The sequence below is a fragment of the Seriola aureovittata genome, chromosome 18, assembly GCF_021018895.1.
Source record: "Seriola aureovittata isolate HTS-2021-v1 ecotype China chromosome 18, ASM2101889v1, whole genome shotgun sequence".
NCBI lineage: Eukaryota > Metazoa > Chordata > Actinopteri > Carangiformes > Carangidae > Seriola > Seriola aureovittata.
In genome coordinates, this window is record NC_079381.1 from 19411284 (window position 1) to 19433875 (window position 22592).

Below are 22592 nucleotides of genomic sequence, written 5' to 3' on the forward strand. Positions count from 1 at the left end.
AACCAACAAGTGTGGTTTAAAATATTTATCTTAAAACCGTTGTCAGTATCTGTTTTTCCTGGATCTAGTTAGAGTTTTTTTTTTTTTTTAATCATAGCAAAGAAAAACACATAGAGATCAAAGACCAGGCAATTTTAATCATTCAACCAGTCATGATTAATTACATCAGTTATACAGACATTAAGACATCCCATTGAATTGAGTTCAACCACTTAAATTCCCGTGTTTCAAAGCATCACCATTATCATGACCACAACAGCCACACACTGTAAAATATAGGGGAAAACATGAGCGAGTGAAATCCTGTTGTGCTGTGTGCGGGCTGATATAACTGATGAATTCTTACCAACCACAGCAATGCAATGTATTTTCCAGTGAAATGAAAATCTCACACGCATAGCTACGTGCTGTAACACAAGCAAACAAACTCACAGCTGGGGATGAGTAATTACCACTCGACATTTCTTAACACTGCAATATAAGAAGCTGCACTGCCCCTGTTTAACTGTCAGCTGTCCAAACTCTTACGTGTTCTCTTTGATAATAGAGCTAAGATTGCACAAAGATTTGTCTTTTTTTTTTTTTTTTTTGTCATTGCACTTACTCCCCCAAAAGGTATCTAAACATAGCACACATACAGTATATACCCACAGTATTCCTATTGACATTACCTCTTGTAGATATAGTCTGGACACGTGTGAAAAAAAACTAATGCTACAAAACTGTTAAAGACACATGAATAAATCATTAATCTCTTTGGACACATCAGCAAACAAAACAGGGAGACATGGATGAAGATAGGAAGGAATAAAGTTAATAGACATGGCTGGTGTTTGACATGTCATAGCTGGAAATTTTCAGGTAAAATTAATATTAATGGTGGCCAGCGTCCATTTAGCTTTTAATCCATTTTAGTGCTGGGCAGTTCAGGTGGGTATGGCAGCTTTGAGCCTCAACTGCAGATTTAGGGTATAATATAACTGAAATAATTGACTGGTGAACATAGTTGAACATTTAGCAGCTACAGAGCCAGATATTTCCCCTGTGAGTTGGTAGAGACCAAAAACAGAGCTAAAAGAGAGCTAATATTGCACTTATATTCGCCACATGGCCAGAAAACACAACTCCAAATGAATGATAATGTTGCTCTGTACCTGCTGGATGTGTAAGCAGTGGTTTGTGATATCAACTTTAACGGTGATGATATGTCAGTTTCCGCTGCGCCCGAGAAGACGAAAAATATATCAACTATTGCAGGTTTAACTTCAGGGAAAAAAAAAAAAAAAAAAAAAACGTAGCTAAAAAAACTGGTAGAATAAGAAATGTTGACAAACACTAAAACACAGAAATCGATTTGCAATGTTGGCTTCTGGCGTTAGTTCATAAAGACGGTTTAGAGAATCAAAAACTGCAATCGACTTCTTACAAACTCCACGGCTGCCTTCCTTCCATTTAGGTTTTCTGATGTCCTGTTAAATGGCTCAGTTACACTGGCAGTTAAATTTAATATAGCGATTGCTAGTAGCATTAGCCACACCTGTGCTTTTTGTGCTATGACAAGTCAAAATATCTGTGGTCAAAAGTCTATTACAAAACCTTTGGGCATTTCGGTTTACTCTCTCTGATTGCCTTGTTGGATATATTGCCAGGGGGATCTTGAAGATGCTCTCCTGATAATTACACTTATATTATCTGCTGACAGTCTGTAACTGTTGCACTTTATCAGATTAAATATGTTTCACAAGTCTATCTTGCTTGCCCTGGAATCTCTTAGTTGTTCACGACACAAAATAGAAGACGAGGAAGAGAATAAGCTAACACTGAAGCTATGTAGAATATAAACTAATTCTGATGCTTCATTTTGAGGCTGAGCTTTTTTTTTATCTAAATCTCTAAAAGAAACAGATTATTTATTATTTTTATTTAATTTATCTTAATTTATTATTTTTTAGATTATTTTGGGAGTTAGATGAGAAGATTGATACCACTCTCATATCTGTATGCAGCCTTGCAAAGGCAGAAAGCAGCAACTACAGAAACAGTTTTCAACAAGTTTTTCTAAAAGGGTTTGAAGTTAAGCCTCTTTAAGCCAAACTGTGTAACACATATAAGTTATAAGACCTTACTTACTATTTTATGCTTGTTATAAGTTATTATCACAGACTTTGCATAAAACCTGAGAAGGCACACTAGACATTGCACTCTATGTTTGGACAAGCTTAAGGGAAAAGCAGTATCTACAAACAAAATGTGTCTTCTCTCTACATCAGCTAGTTGAGTAAATTAATGTTGATATAAATACATTTGAAATGTATTTCATTTGTAATTTAAGGTAATGTCACTAGTCAGAGACTGCAGAAACGGCAGTTACAGCTACTTTGCTAAGCTAGCTTAATTACCACGACTAGCTCGTATGGTGTTACATTTTTTTTTCTTCAGATTGGTTTTTATCCCTGTTCTCCAGGTCTTGCAAATTAAACATGCTATTTTTCCAACAAATTACATATCTCTATGACATAATGATTTTTATATTTACCGTACAGACATGAGAGTGGTATCTAACTCTGGGGAAGAAAGCTAATAAGCGTATAATTACCAAAATGTCAAACAATTCCTTTAACAACAACTTTCACATCTTTAAATTACCAGGCAATTTGAATACCCCTCTGAGTTCATGTTCATTACATGTGTCATGTAATTGAGTTCAATTTTCTTGATCAATGTCACCTTTTTGGACTGATCTTACAATGAAATACAGCTGGGAGATTTAATGGCACAGAGTGAAATAGACCTTTCTCACAGAAGTACATTGCATTCACATAAGAAAAACATTTTGGCGACCTTATCTTGAAATCATGACTTCTGTGTATCATAAATATGACTTACTACCTCATAATTACAGGACAAAATCAGATGGAACCACTTCAACCTTTGCTCACAATTTGCGAGACCCATTACTCGTTATTGAGTAAGATACAGGTATCAGTAAGATACAAATTTTTCTTTCTTTTGTGAATGCAGTGCATGTCTGTACTTTCTTTAGTCAAGGTGGATGAAAATGTACTGCAGCCCCTGCACACCCACGCAGGTGTTTTCACTTCATGTGGCTGACCGGTGCTTAGGTTGAAGAATATTTATATATTTATACGAGGTCAACAAACACCATGAACTAGTTACAACGTAGAGGGTGTAACTTTACCATACTAACAGTAGAGTGAGGGAGTGGTCAATCAAGTGTTGTCTGTACACGCCCACACAGACGAAATCGGGCAAAATATGTAAAAAAAAAAAACACAAAAAAAAACACCTGTGCAGGTGCACTGTGGGTGTGTGAGGGCTTGAAGGCACTGTATTCCAAGATAGGATGACTGTATTGCGGAAAATCAGATATCATATTATCATATTCTTCAAATTTCAGGTTTCAGATTGAATTGCTCTAATGTTGCTGCTAAAAAAAAAAAATAGCAAAAAACAGTAGAAAAAAGCAAAATGTAAGGACTAATGTTTCCTTACGTGAGTACTACATGGCATCTAAAGATGTGTTCAGCATATTTGGCATTGAAAACTACAGGTTTTTGCTTCTCATCTGTTTATAAATAGACTTGGAGGCGCTGCACTGTCACTCACTTGTATTTATTAACTTGTCTTGTGGCTGTTTAGACTGGTAATAGCTGAGAAGCTTATTTATTCAAGTAGATCTCCCACTGATCGACATTCTTCTCTGACAGTCAAATAAGTATGATTTCTAAGTTAAAAATGACTGATAATCAAAAAGATTTTAAAACTATTTATTAACTGTGCATTGGTACTTTATGTGATATGGCTTATGAGATTTTACCATCAAACAGTGAATGTGATGGTTTGGGACACGCAACCTTGTTTGGGAGAAATCCAGCTGCCTCGCAAGGTCAGTGAATGTAAATTGACAATAAATTAATCATTTTTCATCAAATACTATCTTTTATTTTTATAAACAGTATAAATTAATTGTCATATTTGAAAAGAAATTAATTTAGCTGAAAAATAATAATAATCTAATTTTTCCTAGTTTTGGCTTTCAAAATTGCTGTGTATTTATGAGTACATTTATTATATTAAAGCACACGGAAAAGTACAATCTACACAACAACATGTAATATCTCTAATGGATGATTAAAACTTAATTGCAGCAATTAACTAAATATGAGTCGGTGTTGTATGAACTGTCTCAAATGCTGTACAATTGCACAACATATTTGCTTACCAGTCTAATCCGTTTGAAATAAAACAGATAAAAAGAGACAAGATGAGTGCAAGATTTGAATCAGTTTTTCTTGACGCAAAACGCTGTGGATAGGAGCCCATTTTGAGTCATCACTTCCTGTGTGACTCTTCAACCTTTACTGCAGAATCTAATCTGAGTAAACAAACCACGGTGCCACAATTAGTGAAGACAGGTGATTTTTTAAAAATAAAATCTTAAAACGCATCTTCAACAGTGACACATAAATATTTTTACTGTAATATAATTGCCTCTTAGTACACAATCCCTCCCACAGGGTACAGCTTCATTTTTCTGATCACCTGACAAACCAACATGTACAGTTATGGCATTATGTACAAATAAGTGAATATATTTGATCAATGAAATAGTATCATAAATGACCTCACTGCTTTAACAGGTCTGATTTTGTGCATGTTGTGCTAGTTATTATTTGAGATGATTTCTTTCTTGTTAAATTGTAACATGGTGGAAAAATAAAAATCATCTCATTTAATACTGCCCTCTCTTGGTTTGAACAGACAGTGCATTATGGGTCAATATGGAATTACAGTTTTCTAAGAAGTGATTATATGGAGGTTCTTCACACTGTGATGTTTCATAAGAATTACAAACTTACTATGTGAGCCATTATCAGAAAAAAGCCTCTAAGGTATTTTGTTGCACAAGATTTTCTTATCACTCCTTTGCAAATGTACCATTATTGCACCAGATACATAATCGTCTTCCTATATCTCCTGCACTCTTGGCATGACCATAAATTAGTTTGTCTTTTCAGAAATGTACCACTTCTCTATTCTGTTTAAAATTATACCCGCATATCTACATGTACATGCCCGTATGCTTAGTGTTTTCTGGATAGTACTGGCACTAGAACTGAATAGGAGTGAGTCAATTTTGAGCACATGAATTCTCTGAGCAAACAAATGGCATCTCACTCTGTCAGGGAAATGTCCTCACTGGTCCAAAGAAAAGAGTTGTAGATGCATGCATTTTAAAGCTGACCCTGAATATGGTTTTTTAAAGAACCCACACATGCATGTTTTGTGGTTTGAAACAACCCTGCTGCTGTTCATTCATCCAATCATTTCACTGGCTTAAACAACAAAAGTCTTCCATTCCTGAGGGCTCAGTGTAAGCGTACTTAAGGTCGGAGGTTCCACAGTATGATTTATGTTTTATCTCTCACTTGATGTCTGAACTTTGTAACTACTAAACAGGCATACAACAGAATGTTTGTTAATGTTTCTTGGTTGTCGCTTCCATTGAAGAAGAAAAGTCATAAAACCAAACATCACACTGTAGTTCTGCTCTCCTCAGCCTTCTGCTGCGTGACACCAGCAGCCGTCTGCCTGCCACAGCCAGCTTAGCAGTACATGACACCTAGTCACTACAGCAGCCACTGAAACACCATAGCTACCGAAAACAGCTCCAGAGATGTGACACAACGTCTTATTTTTACACCTTAACACTGAAGATCAGAGTTATTCAATAAATAAACTACATGATATTTAAGTACCGTTTCAGCTTCCTGCGACACAGCTTCGGCATAATATGTTGCTACATTTACAAAGTGCTCACAACGAGGCTTCTTCACCAAGGTGCAAATTCCTCAGCATCTTGTGAGGGCAGAAGTGGAAAAGGGAATCAGAAGACCTGCGGGTAATGAAAGTTGAGAAACAGGGTGAGAACAAATGGACCCTTAATGGGCCCTCATCTCAAACTATCAAGATCGAATTTACAGCTGTTTGTTAGCTCGATGTATGTCGTCCATTATTCTTGGCCAGATGTGTAGATATCTTGCTCTCTGCTGGCCAGAAGGAATTTATGAGCTCATGTGGTTTGACATAAGCCAAGTGGGTGGAAATGATGCTCGTTCCAAGACCAGCGATAAGCTCCAAGACCACAGCTTCCCGTAAATTGTTACACATTACCCAAAATATATTCAAATACGTTATTGTATGCAAGTCTGTGTATACACAGGGGGATGCACGTTCCTATGAGGGATTACTGTGAATGAACACTATACAACCACTGAGCAGTGTTTTCCAGTAAGAAAAGATTCCCACCTCTCTTCATCTCAAAGTGCTCTGGTCTCTGCCTCGATTTTTCTCTCTCCATGAAGGCTGTCGGGGTCAGCCGGGGCCACTGTCTGTCTCACTGCAATCTCAGGGCCTCCGCCATAAATACCCAATAAGTACTGCCATGTCTCCTCTGAGATCTGGCCATAGTCTGCACCTGAAGGAGGGAAAACACTCAGTGACCGCCTGTATTCTTCATTTCCACCTTAACATCCTTCTCAACAGGTGCTGATGTTTACCTTGCTTGAGTTGTATGTGCCCTCCTTTCATGACACCAATTTTACTGTTGTCGATGGGACCAGGCGGCTCTGAGAAAACAAATTACAGCAAACAACTGAACACAACATGAACAACTTAAATGCACAGCTGTATTTGTCTTACTGCTGTTCCATACCATTATCTTTGCCCTTCACGAAGCTCTCCCACTCTCTGAACCACTGCATGCTGATGCACAGGATCACTGTTGGAGCCTCTTCAGCCTGAAACTCTTTGTTCAGCTACAGACAAGAGGAAAGAAAACTGCTCATTCAATATCCAACACAGAGCCGAAAAGACTACTGTATCTACACACAGGTGAACCGTTGCAGAATACAGGCCTTTACCTTGATGAAGGTGTCTATTTCCATCTTTCTGCGTTTAGCCAGAGCTTCGATCTCCACCTGGCAGATGGCACACATATACAGGTGGTTGACTGCAGGGCCGCCTCCAAAACTGAGGACAGAGACATTTAACAGAAAGGCACAACAAGATAAAGACAGATTGACTCAAAGAACTGTGATTGATGGATCCAAACAATCACATTAATCACATTAAAATAGACTATCTATACTTTTTGACATTTACTATACTCCTACTTGGTTGCTCTCCAACTGCCGTTTTTTAGTCATGTTCACAACATATCGGGAAAAAAAAGATGAGAACGCAGATTTATGAGCCTCCATTGGACAGTGTTAGTGTTAACTTGAATCCACGTTGAGCAAAACGCATCTTAAATCATTTGTTAAATGCAAACACAATGTGGTTGACATTGCTTCCTTTCTGTTAACACTGGTTCACTCATAATCTGTGGCATCGGGGTGGTGATATCCGATTCAACGACAAACTCCCACACAAGCTAACTGAATTATCAAGAGGAAGCTGATCAAAAGGGTTTTTCACATCAACCAGAGAACTTGAACACGTAACCAATGGTGTACAAGTGGGTCAAAGGATGAATAAATAAATAAAAAAAGAATGAATGTGCTATTCCAAACATCCAAGTTTCTCTCTATTTTATATAAATGCAATAAAGTCAAATGTAAAATATGAAATGACAAATCTTACACAGAACAACTTCATTTCAGGCAATGGAAAATTGATGAATCAGAAAAAGACAAACAACACTAAGATGTGTTGTTTGGTTTTGTACAAATATACAACTTTCGAACTAAGCACCTTCAGGCATTCTGTCATTCCCCATAAATGGTAGTGTTTTGCATGTTTACCTGTTGTAAAGGTACTCCCACACATTCTGTGGAACTATCACAACCAGGTCGTCTATGTAGTGGTATTTGTTAGGAGGGATCCCTGCACAGAGATAAAACATGTCAAGCGTTAAAGGATGAATCTACGACTTATTGTAGCCCGTAATGGAAACCAGACAGAATGCTAATGCCAAAAGTTTTTTTACATCTCCTACACAGAATCCCCACCCTCATCCCTGCCGCCCTCGAAAGCCTGTAACTCAAAGCCATGTTTTTCTAATGAATACATATAAACCAGCCAACTATAATACAAATCCTTTAAAAACATCCCATTAAGAAATCGTTTTGATTTGGAATATTATGGGAATAACACAGATTTGTGATTTGTTTTTTGGTTTGAGAACAACAATTATCCATCTTAGAAGCTGAAACGTCGAGAGATGCCAGCGGCCTCCCTTCAGCAGCGCTCAGATAACAGCAGGATTTGTGGAGCTGTGACTTAAATGTACTGTTCTGTGCTAAAACTGTTTTTGAAAGCTTCAATTTTTTTAAGGCTGTTTTTAAAACGGTGCTTCAGTGATTTAGTATTGGATTTCCATAAAGTTGGGGGACCAACTTGAGGCGGACTAAAAAAAAGATTTTTAGATCCTTGATATGGGTCAAGTTCTAAAAACAATGGATCCGACATTTCCCACACAATGGACAATGCAAACTTCACAATGCAACTTAATCTTATCTTTTTACAAGGATCTCCAAACCCACATCTTTCCAACTCCACACCCTTCATTTATAGTGTTATGGGACTACTTTTTTCAGTCATAAGTAGTGTTATGAATTAGAATCAGATAACACACTATCCCAACTAACAGTCCATTACCTCGACAGTTTGGGAGTGGAACTGTTTCCTCTCTTACTCGGGTTGATGGAGGACTGATGTCAGTTTCTACTCTTGACGTTCAGAGGACAGGCTGCTGCAGGACACATTAGCTTGGCTCAAGAGCAGGAGGTGTAGGATGTCTAGAAGTAAATACTTCCTAATCGTAGGTGGACTGCTTGTTAAAACACATCTCCTTTGTTTTCTATTCTGTGATGTCAAGGTGAAGAGACTCAGCAGTTGTGTCATGGCACCTTTCATTTGCTATTGCATAATTTGTTAAGTAAATGAATTAATGTTTGAGTGAGTAACTGATTACAAGAACTTGCTTTATGATTGTTGGTGATACAAGCTTTTGGTCATAAATTTGTGGCCTCCAAGGAAAAATAAAATGACTAATAACTAATTGACTAATGACAAATAAGTAGTCATCCCTGTGACGAGCAAACTGACCTTAATAGTTTCCTTCTAAGGAAGAATGCATTTGTTTTCTCAGTGCGGAGTGGCAGGACTGTTGTGACAAAAAAGCATACAGTTAAGATTTTAAACAAAAAGACCACACACACCTCCGTGCTGACAAAGAAACGTGTGGTTGCTGATGGGGCCTGGCTCGGCGAAGGTGTTGAACTTGTTGAGCCATTCTCTGGAGATGTAAAACTGCAGCAGGCTGGGCTCTTTCATATTGGCCAGAGCCACCACCTTCTGCCTCTCTCTCACTGACTCCTCACTGCTTTTCCTGCGTAAGCCCAAGAAAAATGAATCATAAATCAGACTCAGGATGAATGTTTGACACTTCAGGGTCCTCACATGCTCACCTATAGAACAGCACATAGGCCTCTGCGTTCTGCACCACCGTCTCATGGACTTCGGTGACATACTGATCATCGAACTCATACCACTGGCCATTGATAACGTTCTGACAGTAAGCTATGTAGTGTCCACCTGCACCAGAAAAAGGGTGAGAGAGAAGCATATAAGGTACACATTTGCTTATCCTCTGATGAACCCTGATAGAAGTAACATCTGAAATGCCCTTATCTGGAGGAAATGAGGCTACTCATACTTCCTGCAGTGCCATGGTGACAGATGACTGACAGCAGATCATATGTGGTGACTTGGGATGGACTCTCTTTAGCCAGGAAAGGTCGCATGTCAAGGCCCTCCAACGGGAAAGATACGTGGCTGCTAATCTTGAACGAATACATGACCTCGTGCCGGAAACGTTTGAGGTGAATACACAAAATCTGCACGCAAAAATGCGGAAAGAAAAAACAGTCAAGAGGCAGATCAAGCGAAGCAAAACATCTGCAGTAAGATAAAGATCTGATTTAAAAAGAACGAAAGAAAAACACCTCGTACCTCTGGAAGTCGAAGCACTTTGCAATATTTGACACCATTTCTCAACCTGTAGAGAACAAAATTCAGTGTAAATAAATAAATGAAAAGGAAAAATATCCGAGTTTAAGATGAATGTCTCAATGTGGCTTGATGTTACACACTCACTTTTTACATCTCTCACAACTGTACATGTTGTCCCCTGAGAAAAGACACAACATAAGTGTAAATTCTGACATAAATTTTCCTCATCTACACTGGACCATTTAAAAATTAGCAACAAATTATGGGAGAAAAGCACGTTATAGTGGTGTTTACCTTTGAGTTCATCTGCAGCAAAGAAGGCAGCGAGGCAGTCCTCTAGCGTTACCATGGGCCCCCAAAACCAACTGGGGATACACGAGACTACGAACCTGTTCACACAGATGAAATCATTGCAACAACACACAGCCACAGGGCCACATCAGTCTGTATCCTGACAGTGATCATACCGACAAAACTGACATTCATATGGGTCTGGTAATAATTCTCTGTAGGTTCGTCAATAAGAGCGACTTCTTTCACATTACACATAGTCATTGTATGTATTGTAAATATAAAATTATTGATTAGAGCAGCTATAAAGTCCAAGGTGAACATTAAAGACCATGTTCATAAACAGCCCACATTGTGTGCACTGTTACAATGATGATGCTTTTGACATTCGGGAACTGCTGGAATATGAGCACATGGCATGCCAACGCTTGTTTCTGCATCTGTGTTGTGTTATCTAAGATGATAAACGCAGGTGACATTGTCCAGGTATGTGCAGATGCAGCAGGTAAAGGAACTGATTCTCCTTAGAAATCAGTTCACCTAGAAAATCAGAGGTATCTCAGAAAATGTCACTTGCACAGACAATAACTACACTTTCGACTCTCCTATTAAAGGCCTCTTCAAGCTTTTAAAAATGCAGCCTCACTCCTGTCGGGTCATCTGATGACTCAGCACTCAAATCTTGTCCAGGAGATCTGGATCAAGCATTCAGTCTACATAATCTCTCCAACCAATCAGTCCTGGACTGACTCCCAGATGTCATCCTGGCCCTGTCACTGCATCACTGAATCACACACAATCAGCTTTTCATTTCATTTCCTGATGCAGGTCTGGTATGTGCACATCGAATCCATTTCTCTGGTAATACAAAATACAATTATTCCTGTATTTAAGGAAGTTGATGCAAAAAAGACAACCAGTTCTGACATCTCTCTACTTCCTCTGAATAGCAAAGTGCTGGCATGCACAATATGCTGCTTCACCTTACAACACAAGGCAGAGATTAGATCAAGTCCAGATTAGAGTGAAGGCTGATTTCCAAAAAGATATCTGACATGATATCCAGGAGAGATGCAGCAAGCAAATCAGGGACACACGCGTTGCCCTGATGTACAAGCCTTCATATGAATCATCTGTGGCAGCTTCAGTGGTCTCCACAACCAGACAACCTTACAAGGAGTAAGTCAAGATTCCACTTGCCTGTTTTCTCTGTCAGAACCCTACTCTGTACCGGTTCAGAACCTGTGTTAAGATCAGTGTTAAGTCAACTTAACTCGCCTGATTAAACAGCATCAATGAAATCAGCATTTTCGTACATAATTAGATTCTCCTGAATTCATGTGTTTTCTTGAGAGCACACTGAGGTCTTCCTGGACTGTAACAGTTAAACATGGTCCACTGACCGGCGTATGGAGTCCATGATGTAGGAGATCCAGCCCTGCGAGCCGTAGGTGTCAGGGCACACGCCGGTCTTGACTGGAAGGTTTTGATGGATGGAGGAGTGGAGCTTGGCCAAGTCCTCCTTACCGGGAATAGGGAGGGACAAGTCTTGGAAGGTTTCTACTGTATTAGAGACCTGTCACACATTCAGAGAATTTGTTTGCACAGCATTTCATAATCAGGAGTAAAACTGAATATCATCTGTAACATAGTTGCGCAACAAACAAATTATAATCTAAACAAATTAGCATGTGGCGGATGAGTGATTTTGGATTAATAAATCACTGAGCATCCGTGTTTTAAAAAAATAATACACACATATGTGAAAGATACAACTAAAATGATTTTCACTCTATTCTAATTCTAATCACGTTAAAGTGTTTTTAATAATGAAATGAAATAATTACACATGCGATATTTTCTTCTAAATACCACACAAAGAAGATAATGTTATTAATGAAGTAATATACCGTGGTTTCTGACTGAATGTGTCAGTAGCTTCCCCTGGTGTTTAAACATGAGAAGCACAGCTCACCCTGTCACAGGTTAAACACTGGACCAGACTGAGGATGGAGCCGTCGAAGATGTCGGAGATCACACTGCGATAGTGAGATTGTTTCTTCTTCCTGGCACTGAGCAGCAGCTGAGCTGGAAGACATGTGACAGCAAGGAGGATTTTAGAGGGGAAGCGTAATGTTATTGTTTGACATGGAGAACGTGGAGAGATGGGGATTTGACGTGCACCGGATAGAGGTTCAAAACCACAATCTCAACCTCATGGTGGCTGGTGGAAGATTCAGGGGATCAGTAGGATATATCCTCTGGGAATCATTCATGTCTGTGCCAACATTTTTTGAGATATTTTAGTCTGGACCAAAGTGGTAGAGCGACCGACAGGCAGACAGGGGGGACTGGGACAGACATCAAATTCAAAACGCACCTTAAATTCTTTGTGGATGTGACTCCAACAAACCTCTCATGTCTGACTTTATGACCTTTCCAAGACTCGTGTGGCGTTGTGCACAAATGTGCGTATTGAAGGCAGATGTTCATCTATCAACCCCCGTGACGTTTTCCTCACCTTTTTTGAAGGAGTAGGCCGGTCCTGCAGAGCGAAGCGGGCTGGAGCGAGGCGGACTGGAGGACAGTTTGGGATGCAGCTCCTGAAGGGTTCGCACAGGACTGCAGGGAGTGGACTGGGGCTGGGTCATTGATGCTTCATTGTCTGGCTCTAGAAAAGAGATTGTCATATGAATATGATTCGTGGCACATTGTAAATGTGTGTCTGAGAAAGTAGGTTTATAATCGCACTCATACCTGAGGTGCTGCTGCTCTGGCCTTGCCCTTGCACAGGATTAGATGTCTGGTTGTTCTCCTGGTTTTGGACTTCAGTGTTTGGAGTTGGCATCAGCTCCTCTTCCTCTCCCCTCTCAGGAGCCTCCTCCTCAGCCGCTGTGTCCACATCGGCGTCCTCATCCATCTCTTGCGAGCCTCCGCGGAGGGACGAGCCAGACACCCTTCGCTCCTTGAGCCTCTCCTTCTCCGAGATCACCCCGCCGGGACTGACACCCACCATCCCCACCGCCGGCGACCTGACCCCGTCACACTCGTCCTGCACGAGCAGCTCGCCGTCACCCGCACCTCCTCCCTCCCCTCTGTCACTGCTGGAGCCAGAGTCGCAGGACAGGAATTCATCCTCAGACGGGGAGCGGTCACCATCTCTTCTCTCCTCGCCGTCACTTCCCTCCCCGCTCATGCTGCACTCTGTCAGAGGCTCCTTCAGCTCCTCGTGTAGCTGGTCCATCAGACAGCGCAGGAACTCCTGAGTGTCCTGTACCAAGAAAAGCACATTGCATTAAGTCAAATGGAGGATGTATAATATGGATATATACACAGAGACAGGAGTTTGCAGAGAAGTTGGATTTATGTAAATGGGTAACAGATAAATGTCTGTAAACTTGACTATTTCAAAACAAGGAGATGGAAAGACAAATATGTAAATAATGGTGTTTGTCTTGTCTGTAACAACAAAGCATTTTGTGCATTAGTAAGAGGTGATACAAGGTGATACACCCACTACAAACCCATTACTGTCTAAAACCTCTTTACACTTCCAACTCTGTTGCAATCACAATCAAACAAAACCAGAGAAGACACTTCTGATAAAACATGCACTTTGCCTGAATCACATATGAAAACTGGATTATATTTTTAAAAAATCTGTGTATTTCAAGGGATAATTCAGTGTTGGGGTTCATTTTACTATTTTTCTTACTTACCCAGAGTCAAGGTCAAATGATAGCATTCTGAATGAGCAGTTTGACACAGTTTAAAGATATTACTTAGCCTTGGTCAGGCCTGTCTTAGCTCAGGTGGTGGGTGTCTATCGAATCAAGTGGCCTCTCTTTAATTTAAACAAATAATTCAACGTTTTGGGAAATACAGTTATTCCCTTCCTTGCAGAGAGGTGGTTGAAACGATTGATACCACTTTTATATCTGTTTGCCAAATATGAAGCTACAGCGAGGAGACGGTTAGCTTAGCAAAGTCTAAAGACTGGAAACAGGGGCAACCGGCTTTGGTAAAAATGTTAAAAGGTAAAAGTATCTCCTGACCAGCATCTTTAAAGTTCACTAATTAATTCCTGATACTATGTTTGTTCAATCTGTACAAAAACTGGAGTGTAAAAAATGACAAGTTGTGGATAGCTGTTTTCCCCTGCTTCCAGCTAATTGCTTCTCTGCAACAGTACACAAATTCTTTGAGGAGATACATTATTAAACCTCTCTATGAGGGTTGGCAGGACTAACATAAGTAAACATTGAAGTTTAGGATATTATAAAGACAGTAATGTCATTAATGACAAAGAAATTAGATTTATATCAATCCTTTCCTTCAGCTCCTCTCATGCTGCCATCACCAGAGAGACATAAAGGCATCTATGACTTTGTCTGGTTCTGAAGATTTAAAGAAAATAATAAAAATTCACCCAAAACTGATTCAGCCATCCATTCAAATATGCAAAAAAAGTCAAAAACTCAAGTCAGACCTTTTGGTATTAAGAACAAATGTAATTGTTAATTAAAAAAAAAAAAAAAAATTATTTTAGGGATAGTGTGAGAACACAGGGTTTAAAAACAAAAGACAAGACAGTGTCAAGCTGTTGAGTGATGCCAGGTGTAGTTACCTGCTGGGTGCTTGCCCCTACCTGCTGAGCGTAACCACGAAACATGGGGTTTACTAGTTTGATGCCATGAGACAGACTGGTAGGGACAACATAGCTGGGCCTGAGAGGGTAGCAGCCGTGAGAGATGTTATATTAAAGATAATCCCATATTCATGATTGATTAGCAGATAACAACCTAGTTGAATGCAAAATGTTAAGATCTCTCTGATTAGCTCTAGCTCTGACATTTAAAGCATTTATTACCGTTTTTTATGCCAGAGTTCTGAGATGAGTTTCTGGTAGCTCTTGCAGAGAGCAGGCTTCTTATCAGTCCGCACTAATCCACTGCAGTCCAGGAAGAATTGAGTCAGAGGAGGACTGGTGAGGAAAGAGAGGAAAAAATGCATCAATTTAATAAAGATTATTAAACAATAACACATTCATAAAAAGAGAAAAGACCCACACCTCTGATAAATGGCCAGACATAATTAGAGGAAGTGACCTTACCAGTTGGACAGGGCTTGAAGAGCTGCATTCATGTAGCAAGAATTTCCAATATTTTTCATTCCTGTCAAGCCTACGAACAACAGTAGAAACAGGAGGCATGTAGATTTCTATCTTCCCAGAGAGTGGCAAAGTGTTCAAACTGAGCAATGTAGAGATTAACCTCAGATTCTTAGAACAAGTCAAACTGAGGGGACACACCACCAAGGGTTGATATTCACATCTAGTCTGGATTAAAAGAAAACGGGCAGGTAACTATAGGATTCAAAGCAATAAATCTATTAAATATGGCAGCTATGACCTAATAGAAATCCAACGGTTTTAATAATCTGAGAAATGATTTTTGCAGGTGATTCTTAAAGAGTTTTTTCTTGAGATTTGTTTGTCCTGTTAATAACAAATACATCACAAATGAGTGGGATGAGTTGAGAGGCTTCAAGTGGACTGTTGTTTAAAAGAAGAAATGTGTACCTCTGGGTTTCAGCTCATCCTCCTCTGACTCTGAACCTTCTTCTTCTGCCACAGCAATTGGTACTGCTTTCAGAGGGTGACCTACTGGCTGAGGAGCCACTTCCTAGGAAAATCATTAAGAGATACTATAAATATGAGGGTGAGTAAGAAACAGGTTGTGTGGATTTGAAATAGCATCACTTGCCCTTATAGTTTTTTTTTGTTTTTTTTTTCCATGTAAATCCATCAAGCAGGAAGGGCCAGAAATCAATGAGGAGATGTGACCTTGGGGTGTTGAAGTCGTACCTGCTCTGCAGCTTTACAGTGATGGGGAGCGGCAGGTACAGACACCAGGGCAGGCCTGTGCTCCAGAAACACCTCCCGCTCACACACATAACACCAGATCCTGAACGTTGTCAGGTTAACGGTCAGGTTGTGCTTCTTAGCCTATCACACGCACGCACATACACACACGCACATACACACACGCACACACACACACACACGTACACACACACAGAATCATTTAGTGGACTCTTGAAATGATTACTTTGACATATTGACAAGCAGAACAAAAGCTGGCAGGTGTTTGCAGGGTTTTACCTGTGCATGCAGGGTGCTGTGATCAGAATAGGACTCTCCGCAACCAACATATGGGCAATCATTCTACAGAGAAGGAACATTGTATTAGATTTGGATGTCATGGCTTTTGAATCCTCTTTTTTATCTTGTAAAGACATAATATCTGAATTGTCTATCTATATCGGTTGTCATGTATGAATAAATGTAACGCTACAATGTCAAATGTCATTTAGAATATGAAATCATAGCTGTAATTGCTCTCCCACTTGCCTGAGCAGTTGCATTTTCTAATTACATTTATGTCCTACATCATTATTAATTATTAAGCATTCACCTGGCTTTCTCATCTCAAAAGATTTGTAGTAGTCGCCATTTATGTGACAAACCAGAAATAACCTTTCAAATGACCAAAATTCAAAACATTTAGAGAAGGACTGGACTTTACCTGCAGACAGGCCCACAGGTTTGGGCCACCTGCTCCACAGGACTGGCAAGTTCCCTGCAGCAACAGGAGGGGAACATGGATAGAAAAGAATAGAACATGATGGTTAAACTGTATGTGCACACACACACACACACACACACACACATTGTGGTCACTCACACACCAGGATGCTTGTCATTATAGGATCTTAAACAAAGACAACATAATAAAGCTTCCATTTACTCCAGCTCATATGGTAATTATGACAGTGAGGACTGATGGACAAAAGGCAGCTACATCAATCATATCATATACAACAGCCTTAAGGGGTGTGTGTGCCATGGCATTGACATTGTGCACAACATTTTGTTGTAAATGAATGAAAACCCACCTTGGATTTCTGGAGGAGGTCCTCTTTGGTTACCTGTCCTATGGAGTCCAGGTGGGGACAAATGTCTTGTTCAGCCATAGCTACTCTCTTTCTTCAGGGGGACGTCTGCTAATTTGACAAGGCAGTAATAACAATACTGTGGTAATTCTAGATGACAATGTGATGTAGCTAAGCTATCCTTGTGATGTCAACACGAAAACACGATCTGCAGCCATAGAAATCACATGCACGTTATCGCTAACTGACAACTCAAACATAAGCTGGATATCTATAGTATCGTTTCAGACATCTTCTCACAAGATTTACCCCCAGAATCTGACACATCTGCGAAGTGAAAGGCCTTATGTTTACCAACGAAAGCCCAGAAATCATCTCACTGCAGCGATGCCAACAGCTGTTGTGAATGAGTCGTATTTAACAAAAGAAGCAGCTGTCACGGCGATAAGCGCTAATTTTTCATTCCTCTCGTAAACAATCCATAGTGGATGCGGATCGTATGCTAGCAAGCTACAGAGGAGCCGAGCCGAGAGACGCGATACCCCGGCCCACCATCCCAAAACAACTCCCCCCTCCCGTACCCACAGCACGGCCCCGGCGCGGCACGACGCAGAGCTGGAGGAGGCAACACGGCAACGTCAGACCCACTGATCCACTCGCCTTTCACATATGAAACCTCCTTTCTTATTTGATTGATAGATAGATAGATAGATAGATAGATAGATAGATAGATAGATAGATAGATAGATAGATAGATAGATAGATAGATAGATAGATAGATAGATAGATAGATAGATAGATAGATGTTTACGGAAGTGACGTGGTGTGCGTCGGTTAAATGGCTCCCCCACGCCACAGTGCGAAGGACAGCTGTGCACAATCACATCTGTCCAGGTTTAAAATCTGTGCAGCCTGCCGAGAAATAATCGGAGATAAATGCAACATGACCAGGTTGAAGGATTTTAGATTTACAGCACACACAAAAAAATTGATTATAACAAGAGCTCAAAAGACTATTTTATTATGTATACATTATATATATCATTATATATTATATATATTGCCATACCGGACAGGATATGCTAACATGCATAATAACAAAATTATGGTTAAATTACAATCAAAATTTGATTATAAACATCACAGAGAAATGATTTTCTGGTACCAATAGTTTCAAACTGTTGTAAGTAACTTACTGAAAAATTAATTGAAACCATAGCGCGACTAAATATGATAAATATAAATAGTCTCGGCATAATTCAAATATATTAAATGCTACTCTAATATTTCCTCGGGACAATTATATTATAATTAGGTTGTTATGTTAGTAATAACCAAATATGATCAATGTAGTGATTACTATTATTTAATATCATATCATATAATATCATATTAATACGTATAATTTAAGTTACCCCTTCTATCCAACGTACCTTGTATATTATTTTGTGTTTATTGTTGTTGTTTCTATGCCCTGGTGTTTGTAAATGTTCACCTTCAATAAATAATTTTTTTTTTTTTTTACATCTCTACTGTCCCATTATGTGACGTAGTAAAGCTTGTTAAGACTTTGTATTTGCATTGTAACACTGACCCTGAGTCAGTGTCTGAATTTTTGAAACTACGAAGCTGGAGCAGTCAAGCCGGTTTGAAATCCGACTCCAGATCGGTGTCCGAGAGGCCACGTAACCACGCCGCAAGCCTCGCGGTATTTACGCTACCCAGAATCCAACGGTCTTCCTTTCTGCCTGAACCGACATGGTGGGTGCATAGTCGCTTCTTCTGAGGAATAATCCAAGCTGTTGTATCTGTTTGCATCTTTGTCTGTATGCCTCGTTTTATATTTTAAAATGTATATATAAGTTCTGTGAAGTCTGTTCGTGGATATAATGTCGATATTGTGCGCCGATATTGTTGTATTTTTGGTTAAAACTTGGTAAAACCGATGCAAGTGTAACCGGTAAGAGTAGCCCCTGTAAGGAGCTAAAGCTAACGTGGGGGAACACGCTTGATTTCAGGAGCAGTTTTACTCTTAATATTATATACTTCCCGTATGTATGTGAACTATGTTTGTGGTTACATGTTAGCAAAACTTAATATTATGGCTATTGGAAGTTTAGCATTACACGCATCGTTACTTGGCAGGATATAAATGTGTGTCCGGTTGGTTTACCCGGTAGTGTTCGGTGAATGGGCCTGGGCACTGCCTCTGTTTGTAGGGATGTTATACTTAGCAGCCATAGCTCGCGTGTGAGCCACGTTTGTGGTGTTTGGTAGCTTCCTACTTGACAAATGTCTTTATTTGTTAATAACACCAATACAGTGGTAACAGCTGAGGTTCTTGTGCCGTTATTAGCCTGGTTTGTATGGCATATCTGTCGCAGCAGCATAGACCGACCAGCGTGGGACTAGCATTATTCGCTAATGCGTTTGAGCGTCACTCTTAAGTTTTTGCCTTTACAGTGTTGAAAACCAACGTTTCTTCAAACTCTTGTGTGGTGTAATTCGGTAATAGTTTTTAGAAAGTAATTGACTAGGAGGAGATTAACTTGCATGCCAAGTGATGGATGCCAAAGTTCACACATGCTGGAGTTTTGGGATAGTGGAAGCAGTATTTATGTGAAATGTACATGTTTGTCTTATTCCTAGAGTTTAATGAGTTTACATGGGTAATGCATTAAACGTGTTGTAATGGTCATCTGAGCCTTAAGGCACAGCTGTAATAAGATAAGCTTTTAACTTGTGGAGTCTTAAATAATTTTTATTACAGAACTTTCAATTATTTTCAACGTGTGCTAACATCATTTTCTTTTTGACAGCCTAAGGGAAAGAAGGCTAAGGGGAAGAAGGTGGCACCTGCCCCTTCTGTGGCCAAGAAACATGAGGCCAAGAAAGTAGTCAACCCCCTGTTCGAGAAGAGGCCAAAGAACTTTGGCATCGGTGAGTAGCCCCTGGGTGGCATTTTGCAAGAGTTGTGGATTGTAATGGTGCAGATGATGTAAACGAATATTTGCTATCTTAAGAACACTGAAGACAACCCCACCAAGATCGCTGATGCACATACATTAAAAAACAGACCTTCCTCATTTTGATATCAGATAGTTAACATTTTTTGTCTTTCACCACAGGCCAGGATATTCAGCCCAAGCGTGATTTGACACGCTTTGTGAAATGGCCTCGTTATATCCGCCTGCAGAGGCAGCGCTCCATCCTCTACAAGCGTCTGAAGGTTCCCCCTGCAATCAACCAGTTCACCCAGGCTCTGGACCGCCAGACTGGTAAGGTTTTGGCAATAAGAGTAGCATCTAGGTGCTAGTTTTGTCATGCTGTATTTCATAGATGACTTATTGGGGTCCTTAACGATACCAATGTCGCTTTGCAAATGATGTGAGTAATATTTGCTATCTTAACAGCAATGCTGACATTTTCCACCAAGATCACTGATGCAGCTACATGAAATACTTTTTTGGATCTAAGTACTTGAAGGCAGTTGAGGTGTTTGAATGTGAATTGTAATGTGCTTTCTTCATTCTCAGCCACACAGCTGTTCAAGCTGGCCCACAAGTACAGGCCAGAGACCAAGCAGGAGAAGAGGCAGAGGCTGCTGGCCCGCGCTGAGCAGAAGGCCGCTGGAAAGGGAGATACCCCCACCAAGAGGCCCCCTGTCCTCCGTGCAGGTAAGGCTCCCACCAAACCTTCATTTAGACAGTAGCTTCATCTTAGATGAAGCTGCCTTTGTTGGGTTGTGTTAATGGACACCCTAGGTGTTTATCATTATGTACTGATTTCTGTCCTATGAAACTACTAGTGCAGTTTTATCTAACTTGGCCTTGATGCACTGATGACCTGAATTTCTTCACCTGAAACATACCTTGATGGTTATTGAGCTTTTTAACCCTGAGCATTGGCCAAAACAATAAATCATTTCCGTGCATGGAGTTTGCTGAGGAGATTTTAAGTTTCATTTATCCCTTGCTCGCAGGTGTGAACACTGTCACCTCCCTGGTGGAGAGCAAGAAGGCCCAGCTGGTCATCATTGCCCACGATGTCGATCCAATTGAGGTAAGTTTGTGGCACATTATTTTGGCTGCAGTGGAACTTGTTTTATAGTGTAGAAAGTGGTCACTAGCAATGATGTCTGAATTTCTTCACCTGAATCCTCTGTGTTGATCAAACATACGAGCTTTTTAACCCTGAGCAGTGACCATAAACCCAAGAACATCTTTTGATTACTATATTTACAGTTCTTGGTCAGATTGAAGTATTTGTTTTTCTAAGATTGTCTTGATTTAAATGCATTCCTGAAATAGTAATATTTTCTCTGGTTCTCCTGCTTCTGTAGCTCGTCGTCTTCCTGCCAGCTCTGTGCCGCAAGATGGGCGTCCCATACTGCATTGTCAAGGGCAAGGCTAGACTGGGCAGACTGGTGCACAGAAAGACATGCACTTCAGTTGCCTTCACACAGATTAACCCGTAAGTATACACATGACTGAGATGCGTGCTGCACAAGTTACATAGTATGAGAATTGTCCAGTTTCTTGACTAGTAGCCACCTAGTATGACTGGTTAAAACTGTTCTGTCACTGATATACATATTAGGGAACTTCAGCCATGATGCTGTAAGCAAAAGGTTAAGATGAATTATTAAAGTGGTCATAACACCAAATTGGAGGATTAGGACATGGGAAAGTTATGCTCTTTTTGAAACCAATAAATATTCAAGTACATTTATCTGCATTGTCCTTCAGTATTGAATCAGTAAGGCAGTGCCATCTCTTAATAGTGGTCAGTAATGTTTCTTTCTTTCATAGTGAGGACAAAGGTGCACTTGCCAAGCTTGTGGAAGCCATCAAGACCAACTACAATGACAGATATGAGGAGGTAAGCATTCTTTATTTGGCAAACTGTAGAATCTCCACAAGTTGAAATAAATTACCCTTATTAGAGACCAAATTGCACCATTGTAATCCTCTTTAAACTTTTGTGTTTCAGATCCGTCGTCACTGGGGAGGCAACATTATGGGCCCCAAGTCCACAGCCCGCATCACTAAGCTGGAGAAGGCTAAGGCCAAGGAACTGGCAACCAAGCTTGGTTGAATTGTTTGGAATAAAAAAAATTGTATGTCCTAATAGTGCGTTTGTTTTTTATTGTAACAACTAAATATATGGTGTTTCAGAACCAAGTTGTACCTGTAGTTTATTCATTTTCAAGTCATGTCAGGAAAATATACTTAAGCATTTATATATAAACTGGGATGAAAAGTAAATATGTAACAATACTCAGGTGTGGTCTATGGGTTGTAAGTTGA

The 22592-nt window shown here is 39.9% G+C and overlaps 2 protein-coding genes and 4 non-coding genes across 9 annotated transcripts; 5 read left to right on the plus strand and 1 right to left on the minus strand.

Moving 5' to 3' along the window:
* Window positions 1–117: 117 nt before the first annotated feature.
* usp20 (ubiquitin specific peptidase 20) lies at window positions 118–18016 on the minus strand. 4 transcript variants are annotated; one of them, XM_056403546.1, is made up of 25 exons: window positions 17638–18016; window positions 17287–17394; window positions 16917–16970; window positions 16493–16555; window positions 16196–16336; window positions 15911–16013; window positions 15443–15512; window positions 15200–15313; window positions 14957–15056; window positions 13087–13600; window positions 12851–13000; window positions 12305–12417; window positions 11733–11905; window positions 10333–10427; window positions 10183–10216; window positions 10039–10084; window positions 9743–9923; window positions 9495–9621; window positions 9246–9415; window positions 7827–7908; window positions 6945–7053; window positions 6737–6839; window positions 6582–6650; window positions 6331–6499; window positions 118–5917 (listed from the first exon to the last, which is right to left on the minus strand). In XM_056403546.1, the coding sequence occupies exons 2-24, from the start codon at window positions 17362–17364 to the stop codon at window positions 6342–6344; spliced, it is 2847 nt and encodes a 948-aa protein (XP_056259521.1). In that variant the 5' UTR covers window positions 17365–17394; window positions 17638–18016; the 3' UTR covers window positions 118–5917; window positions 6331–6341. The 4 variants fall into 4 exon arrangements, with proteins under 4 accessions (XP_056259521.1, XP_056259520.1, XP_056259522.1 ...); XM_056403545.1 differs by having other exon boundaries at window positions 17287–17391; window positions 17593–18016; XM_056403547.1 differs by having other exon boundaries at window positions 14978–15056; window positions 17287–18016.
* rpl7a (ribosomal protein L7a) lies at window positions 17783–22413 on the plus strand. Its single transcript, XM_056404123.1, has 8 exons — window positions 17783–17920; window positions 20103–20223; window positions 20412–20561; window positions 20820–20960; window positions 21266–21345; window positions 21626–21756; window positions 22095–22164; window positions 22276–22413. Exons 1-8 carry the CDS (start codon window positions 17783–17785, stop codon window positions 22378–22380), a joined length of 936 nt encoding a protein of 311 aa, XP_056260098.1. The 3' UTR covers window positions 22381–22413.
* LOC130187063 (small nucleolar RNA SNORD24) lies at window positions 20272–20342 on the plus strand. Its single transcript, XR_008830390.1, has one exon. It is a non-coding gene; the product is annotated as a small nucleolar RNA SNORD24 (small nucleolar RNA).
* LOC130187064 (small nucleolar RNA SNORD24) lies at window positions 20661–20731 on the plus strand. The gene has a single exon (XR_008830391.1). It is a non-coding gene; the product is annotated as a small nucleolar RNA SNORD24 (small nucleolar RNA).
* On the plus strand, window positions 21117–21189 carry LOC130187062 (small nucleolar RNA SNORD36). Its single transcript, XR_008830389.1, has one exon. It is a non-coding gene; the product is annotated as a small nucleolar RNA SNORD36 (small nucleolar RNA).
* LOC130187054 (small nucleolar RNA SNORD36) lies at window positions 21410–21485 on the plus strand. The gene has a single exon (XR_008830382.1). It is a non-coding gene; the product is annotated as a small nucleolar RNA SNORD36 (small nucleolar RNA).
* Window positions 22414–22592: the final 179 nt, after the last annotated feature.